Source organism: Cucurbita moschata, unplaced genomic scaffold (genome assembly GCF_002738365.1).
Source record: "Cucurbita moschata cultivar Rifu unplaced genomic scaffold, Cmos_1.0 Cmo_Scf00013, whole genome shotgun sequence".
Classification (NCBI taxonomy): Eukaryota; Viridiplantae; Streptophyta; class Magnoliopsida; order Cucurbitales; family Cucurbitaceae; genus Cucurbita; species Cucurbita moschata.
In genome coordinates this window covers 5,201,846-5,209,708 of record NW_019268529.1, presented here as the reverse complement: position 1 = coordinate 5,209,708, position 7,863 = coordinate 5,201,846, and the positions used below count along the sequence as shown (strand labels likewise).

At 36.3% G+C, this 7,863-nt stretch overlaps 2 protein-coding genes across 10 annotated transcripts in view; one reads left to right on the top strand and one right to left on the bottom strand.

Annotated features, from left to right (window-relative positions):
• Nucleotides 1-3,644, bottom strand: part of LOC111451822 (UDP-glycosyltransferase TURAN) — a 5,784-nt gene extending 2,140 nt beyond the window's left edge. Inside the window, exons 1-12 of one of the 3 annotated variants that reach the window (XM_023092392.1) lie at nt 3,542-3,644; nt 3,356-3,453; nt 3,103-3,136; nt 2,964-3,019; nt 2,722-2,862; nt 1,692-1,840; nt 1,510-1,599; nt 1,323-1,389; nt 1,180-1,243; nt 978-1,092; nt 229-395; nt 39-149 (exon numbers count right to left, since the gene is read on the bottom strand). In XM_023092392.1, coding sequence (XP_022948160.1) covers nt 39-149; nt 229-395; nt 978-1,092; nt 1,180-1,243; nt 1,323-1,389; nt 1,510-1,599; nt 1,692-1,840; nt 2,722-2,862; nt 2,964-3,019; nt 3,103-3,136; nt 3,356-3,445 — 1,084 coding nt within the window. In that variant the 5' untranslated portion in view covers nt 3,446-3,453; nt 3,542-3,644. The remainder of the gene's footprint in view (nt 1-38; nt 150-228; nt 396-977; nt 1,093-1,179; nt 1,244-1,322; nt 1,390-1,509; nt 1,600-1,691; nt 1,841-2,721; nt 2,863-2,963; nt 3,020-3,102; nt 3,137-3,355; nt 3,454-3,541) is intronic. The other 2 variants (XM_023092393.1, XM_023092395.1) reach the window with 2 other exon arrangements.
• Nucleotides 3,645-4,130: 486 nt separating this feature from the next.
• LOC111451503 (DNA polymerase zeta processivity subunit) lies at nt 4,131-7,501 on the top strand. Of its 7 annotated transcripts, none has more exons than XM_023091961.1 (6): nt 4,131-4,311; nt 5,110-5,248; nt 5,349-5,844; nt 6,020-6,132; nt 6,678-6,867; nt 7,014-7,501. In XM_023091961.1, exons 3-6 carry the CDS (start codon nt 5,826-5,828, stop codon nt 7,217-7,219), a joined length of 528 nt encoding a protein of 175 aa, XP_022947729.1. In that variant the 5' UTR covers nt 4,131-4,311; nt 5,110-5,248; nt 5,349-5,825; the 3' UTR covers nt 7,220-7,501. The 7 variants fall into 7 exon arrangements, with proteins under 7 accessions (XP_022947729.1, XP_022947728.1, XP_022947724.1 ...); XM_023091960.1 differs by having other exon boundaries at nt 4,131-4,220; nt 5,349-5,429; nt 7,014-7,351; XM_023091956.1 differs by having other exon boundaries at nt 4,131-4,220; nt 5,349-5,456; nt 7,014-7,351.
• Nucleotides 7,502-7,863: the final 362 nt, after the last annotated feature.

Here is a 7,863-nt window from a genome sequence, read left to right as displayed (position 1 = left end):
GGGGGAGGGGTGGGTAACCCTAGGCTATTACAAACTACCGAGAAGTAATGGGTAATCCTCTGGAGACAGCCACATTGTACGAAATGCCACACGCTTAAGGTGCAATTTACTGATCTTATCTTCATACTTTTCTTTGTCAGGCCCTTTACCTTTATAAACAGTGGAAAATCTCTAATTTAGACATCGCCCACTTGGAAGTAAAATTTTGAAAAGGTGAAAAGTAGTTACCAGTAATGATGAATAATAACCTAGGATATAAGTATTGCTTTCCATCATAGATATCTTTCCAGATAAATTCATCAGAAACTGAATCATCCTCATTTAGGATGGCAGCAACACGCCTGTCATACATGACTGCAGCTTCTAAAAGGATACTAAAATCTTCATCTGGAGTCCTGACAATGACATTACAGGAAGTTAAGGCACTGATCTTCAATAGGTGCTTTCAGAGAGAAATTTGCAAGTCCCAACCTTTCGATTGTACAATGTTACAACTAGAAATATTCAACTTTTGCTTCTTGGAGGTCTGTTTGAACTCTCTTCCTTACCACGGTTCAAAACTATCTTAAGGTGCTTCGTTTTAAATTCTGAAATGTCATTGCTTATGAACAAAATATATCTAACACAAAACATGATTACAAGAATGGTAATGTAGGATCCTATAGGAGGAGAATCCTCAAACTTACTAATTTGGGTGGGCATATAAATTCCAACAAAGCCAGACATCCATGGATGTCATTCTTGGGGATGCAACCTATGTGCATACCAAATATAAGCTATCTAGATGCAGATTTTATATCCCATCCCATCCTGACAAATTACAGTACAAACTATCATATTCACTTTAACAATCAAACGACCAAAAAACACCAAAAATAAAAAATAAAAAATTGAAAGCACAAACACAGAACATCCTCCAAGAAAAAGAAGTGAAACTATCAATTCTTCAAGAATCATTAGTCAAACGTACAACTAACCAGCTTGTGCTGCTCACAACAACTGCAGGTCTGTTTTGCTTCAAGAGAATACCGTTGCCAACCAAACTCGTTAACAATGTCTCCTGCTGCTCATGGCCTACCGTTACTGCACCTGCTAATTACAGTGTCATCTTGAATGAAAAGGGAAAATTTTGTCGAACTGCGAATATGTGCAATACATTCATTGAAATGTAGATCTCACCATAGCTAACACAATCTTGAAGACCAAGAGGTTGAAGTAGATTACTATGTAGCCTACAAAATAACTAAATCGAACAACACATTTAGTCTATTTATCATACAGCATGTACAGAGAATGAAACAATAAAGGTGACCATAACTCACCTCATGTTTTTCCTGGAGTGAAGCAACGTGGAAAAACTCAGGAGGTTGATCATAGAAAACTGTGGCTCTATTTTAAAATAAAAAGAAAAAAAACGAAAATAATTATTAATAATACTAAAGTGTTCAAATGGTCTATTAGAGGAAGTATGACTACGTTTCCATGAACCCATAAGTCACATCCTCTTACTTAATATCCCAGTTTTCAGCCAATTCATGCTGCATTGCTTTCGTGACACAAAAGGAGCCATCTGCCATCTTCCCAAAATGCTTTTCAATCCTAGGCACACATCCCAATTATGATATAGCCAACAATAGACCAGCCGAGCACATACTGAATGGACAAGAGGGCGGGAAAAACATATTCAGTACCAGCGGTAAACAGCAACAAAACTGCTATTTCTTCCCAGGGACAAGGCAAGCAAAGTATGACCAAAATTATGCCAATCAATGATAAATGCAGATCGCTTTAGTATGCTAGCCCATTTTACAGCAATTAACGTTGGAACAGAAGGAGGATTCTGCAGAAGAAATACTCATAAGGGATTATTGTAAAAAGTGTATGGTTCATATAAAAATCAAAATAAACCGGAAATCTTAAAAAGTACAATAGAAAAACAGATGTTAACATAAATTTCTTTAACCAAGTCTCATATGAATGAAAACTACATCAAGATAATGAGTTTGTGCAAAACATCAGCCAGTTACAGGAAAAGGGGCCAAACAGCAGACTGAAAATTTGACCATCACTTTCCATACTCCATCCAGACCCAAATAATCAAAAAGGGAAATGAGCGATAAATGCTAGTAATATACAAGAAATAATTTATTGCAGGAGGAGTGAGATACCCAATTCTTATTCTTAAGTACATACATCAAACATCCCATCACTGAACCTGAAGGTACAACTTCTGTAACGTGCAGTAAGACTAGCAAAATATGCACGTGCATCCCAGCAAACACAGTTAGTCAATGTCCCATAAAAATACGCCAAAAGACAGTAAAAGAGGAAACCAGGCAAATAATCATCTGTTTATTTGCAGGCAAATGAACCCAGTGTAATTATTTTGGAATTTTAGCAACAATCATTACTTTGATACAACTCGAAGCAAGTTCTGCTGGGGAAAAAAGAGGAAATCAATCATATAACATTTCATGAATGGCTTAATATATGCTCACTAAATTTTCAATTTTTGGTTAATATTGAAATGAAGCACAAACATATGCTTTTACCATCAAGAAAGTCTCTCTCTTTCCTTAAGAGAGGAGTACAGATTATTCAAAAGAGATCAAAGGATAACTCAATGTCCAGAAACTACATATATATATATGTATACCGTTTGTTTAAATATGATTTAATCAAGAAGTTGGATATATCATAATTTTGAAACCATTTATTTACCTGCACAATGAAGAAGGCAGGTGAATGAATTCTAACAATAAGGAACCAAAGAAGCATAAGAAACTGAATGAGCGGCTTGAGCAGTAGTGTTACAGGCCGGAATATCCATAGCAAATTTTGAAGGAATTTTGGCCACTGTGTCTGTGATAAACAACAAAAGAGATTTGAGAAAAACTAGTAGACGACACTATTTTATTTGAAAGAGGAGAAAGAAGGAAAAAAAAAAGCTTCTACATAAGTACCATGGTATGAACATGGATAGATTTGTGCTCTAGAAGTGCCGAGTGGGGCTGAGAGCCTATTTAGCACCCAAAGTTTCAATGTTAGCTTGCTATAAACATGATTGAATAATAAGACTCTCAAGATACAGTGTGGTTCAACCTCCATAAGCAACAATGTCCACCTCCAGATTTGCCTGTAATATCAATCGAAAAGCCCAAATATCAATATTAAAGAGTTGAATATAAAACAGCAAAAATACAGAAACAAACCAAATCAAGAAAATCTTCAAGTTCTACACTGAAATCATTGAAACCAACAATAAGCAGCTAAATCGAACATTCTCATACACCTAGAGGACAATGAATTTAGTAACAACGATCAACGCTGAATTGAGAAAACGATTCGATGATACCTGGCGGGCAAGAGAAAGAGCTTGGTACTGCATACGAGGACTTCGACCAAGATCACCGAGAACGACCACACAAGCCCGGCGTCTCTCCATAATTTCCTCTTCAAATTTCCACGATCAGTTAGTTACTATACCAAATCCGAGCGATGCTGAATTCTAATGCAAATTCGTTCGAGAAAAAAATCTTACCTTGGAACACTCACTCTCTGCTCTTCCCGCTCCGAGCCTCTCCGATTGCTGGTCGTCGCGCGCTGCCAATTCGATGTACTGCAATTTTTAAGATTCATTATATTCAAAATCACAAATAAAATTATATATATATATAAAAAAAAAAAAAAGCTCGATTTTCTCCTTTAAAATTAAAATTGAAAATCTTAAAATTCCAATTTCATCCTATTATATTTTAATTTTAGATTATTAAATTATTACAATTTAAACCTTTTTATAAGTTTCAACATAAAAAATTGTTTTTTTTTTTTGCATATTCATTTAATAAATTCTAGAACATATAAATATTATATATTTGATAATATTATAAATAAATAGCTTTGTTTGTGTTAATTTGAACATTAATCAAATTTTATTTTGGATTAATCTTTATATTTTTTTAAATTTATAGAGATTTTTACATTTTTGTAATAAATAAAAATAGCTTTGTGAATTATCAAAAAAAATTAATAGTGTGTAAAATTTTGAGTAAAAAACGATTAAAATAATTGAAAAAAAAATATTTTTTTGTGTATTTATAAGTCCATTAAACACGAAATAATTGTAATTTAATTGGGCTGGGCTTAAACACGAAATTATTCTACGGCGCTGCAATTGGAACTCGACGACTGCAACACAGAGAAGGCGGCAACATTTACGGGTATGAATCGCTTCTAGCAATCGCTTTACTCCCCCAAGTTTCCATCTTAAGATATCAGAGCAGGAGCTTAATGGAGCACGATCCATGTTTTGTAAGTTTCAACACTTGCCTGTTTCCTTATACACCCCAAAAGGACAAAGAAAATGTGAAAAATGGGAAAGAAATCGTCGATTATCGCCTTTGGCGCCATTGTTTCATTTTTTATTTTGTGTTAGTTGGTTCTTCCCGAAAATTATTTGCTTCGATTTTGTTAGGTCATTTTTGTTTTTGGAGTTTAATTCGCTGGGGCTCGTCTGTCTGTTTTCCAAAATTGGAAGAGGATTTGGCTTTCAGGACGTTTATGTGGTTTACTCTCTGTGTATTTACAAGCTGTTAAATGGAAGATGCAATGGAAGAATTAAGAATCACTGGAATTATGATGAACAATGGAATCAGTATATGAGTTGTTTCCTTTGTGAACGTTCATTTTGGTACGCTTCATAGTCATCAAAAGCATCCTAATGAGCTCTCTGGTGCTGCAGCAAACAGTTGCTCTTACGATTATTGTGTTAACGATTGGATTTTTCTGAGATAGAAAATGCAATGACAACATTTGTCCAAGTGATTTGAGTTTGAGCTAACCTGTTGACACTGGAAAGACGTTGTGTATCTCACATTAGCGAAATGTTGTAACGTGTTAGAGCATCCCATTAGTAGGTCGACGTGGATTGATAATATTGAACACTGATGGCTACCCTCACGCACTGTTCAGAGCTAAACTTTTACAAAGACAAACCAATTAGATAATGAAACCAGTTTACTTGTCATCTAAGCATCTGAAATGTTATACCATATTTGATATTCATGTAACTTGCTTGAGGATAATTGTTCCCTTTGTTATTTAGTGCAGCCAAATGGAGCGTGCTCAAGATCGTTAATGTAATTGGCTTAGATGCTTATGTTGACAATTCGAACGTCTAGTACAAGGACCATATCGATTCACTTTATTTAGCCGATGGACTCGAGAGACAATAAAGTAGCACCCCAAGGTTCTCCATTTTATCTTTATTTGTTCCAGCTCCCAGTTACTTCAGTTTCCTGATGATAAGAGTAAATGTAACACTGTTATTGAACTAATTATTTATGCAGGTGAGACGGTTCAGATTCTAGTTGAGTTCTTGGAGGTGGCCATTACATCAATTGTCTTCCTCAAAGGCATTTATCCATCTGGTGCAATTCTTTCTTTAATTTGTTTGTTTAAGATCCTATGATCTGCTTTATTTGTTACAGAGGATGGTGATTGCACTTTATTGTATTTCTACCAAGTAATTAAGAAACATTGGTTTATGAGCATAACAACCCAAATCCACCGCTAACAAATACTTTTCTCATTGGACTTTCCATTTTGAGCTTCTCCTCAAGGTTTTTAAAATGCCTCTGCTAAGGAGAGATTTCCACACCCTTATATTAGTTCCCCTCCAACTGAAGTGGGATTTCCCAATCCACCTCCTTCAAGGCCCAACGTCCTCTTTGACACTCGTTCCCCTCTCCAATCGATGTGGATCTCACAATCCATCCCCTTCAGAGCCCAGCGTCTTCATTGGCACTCGTTTCTCCCTCTAATCGATGTGGGATCTCACAATGGGTGCGTTACAACCTAAATAACTTGAAATTTATTTGGTCACCTGTTAGATTGGCCCTTTACACCCCCACCCCTTAATCACAGGGGAAATAAGATATTAGTCAATATTAATGGATTGAAGAACAGAAAAAGAAAACGATGGGAATTATGACTAATTATTGGTGGGGTTTTTATGAAGGTGCTTTTGAAAGAAGAAGGTATATGAATGCGGTTGTGCAGAGGGCTCGTCATCCTGAGCTGCAGGATTACATCCACTCAACTGTTTCAGGGCTACTTCCTTTCATCCAAAAGGTTGACCATTCACTTGTATTCTTGTCCTCTATGTGCTAAAAATGGTCCTAAATTTCTTGTCTACCCATGTGCCTTGTAGAATTGAAACCAGGTCCTTTTTCAAGGACAATCTTGAATAGTGGATAATTTCTTTCACATGACTACGTGCTTGGTTTTAGGAAGAGTGGAAGTTGTTTATGGTTGGAATCGGTGAAGGAAACTAATGGGTTCTGTGGTTGTAAGTATTAGATGTGAAGATTAGATTAGGCATGCTTGTTGTTAAGGCTACAAGCTATGAACGGGTTGATTATTTACTGGTATTCTCACAATATAAGACAATCTGTGTTTGCAATTGTAAATCTATTCAATGAATCTTGAACCGAGAAAAGTTCATCGAAAACGTAAAGTAGGCGTCTGGGTGAAGCAGTTGCAATATGTCATGTCCAACCTGATTGATCTCAGAGAAATAGTAGCGTTTTTAATAGTTATAGAACTTCGATTAATTAACCACTTCTTCCTTCGTGCAATTTACTAGTAGTCTGAACATGGGTTTCCTCCTCAACTAGGGACTGGTGGAGAGAGTGGCAGTTATATTTTTCAACGGGGAAAATATCCAAGTCGAAAGATTTGTTTTCAAGCTCATAGTGAACCAGTCTTATGAATCAAAGGTCGAAAATTCTGACCTGGAGTTCGCCTTAAGGTCATTCTTGATCAAGCTATCTGTCACGGAGCCTCTAACCAAGACTCTTCCGCCTGGTGAGACTTTTTTTTTTTTTCTTTTGGTTCATCAATCTTAACTGTTCGTACTTCAATCATTAGAAATGTCCATCTTCTTCTGCATTTTTGTTTTTCCTGTCATAAAAGATTGAAGGATTTCTATAGCTTAATCTTTGTATAAACAGACTGCAAATGGGAAATAACTGCCTACTTCCAAACCCTCCCAAGTTCTGGTACAAGTAAAGATGCAGAGTTATGGATCCCAACGGATACCAAACAATGGCAACAACCACCAATAATCACCCCCATCAAGTCCATGAACAGCCAACCTCTGAGTTTGCAGTTATATCTAGAACATCCTAGCTTATCTGAGCCAAAACCATGTGAATAAATGTGCATTATTGTGAAAAGTTTTGAGCTTGTATTCTAGCTCTTCTGTACACTATCCATAGTATGTATGAACTCATACAACAATTATTCCTCTACCAAAAATGTTTAGAAGCCTCAAAGCGTTCTGATACTAGCTCATTGTCAAGTTTCGATTTTGCAGCTAAAATACTCTTTCTTTTTAGGTTTGGATAAAGGGTATGGTAGCAAATACTGCTAGTCTGCTACTGTTGAGTGATTCTGTATTCATCTTTTGTAACATGATATGAACTTGTATTCCAAGTCAGAGATATCGATTTGAAGATTTAAAAACATATGTCAGAAAGAACACAGAAATAAGGTATCATGTAGGAATGGTTGACAAGGTTGGGTCCATTATTAGGCAGAGTTTGGGATAGATCTGAAGCAGAAAAAGGAACAGGAAAAGGGATGGGGTTTGGTTTTGTATAGTAATGAGAGACATCATAGTTGAAGGTTTGAGGGGTGGATCCCAGGTTGTCAGGCCTGCTACTGTGGCTGTCCTCATTCATGATGGCAATGCCATAGCTTCCCACTCCCCTTTTTTCTTTAACTGAGACGTAATGAGTGAAAATCAGAGATGAATATGAATTCTCTGAAACCCCACCACAAAACTAGATGCCACCTACC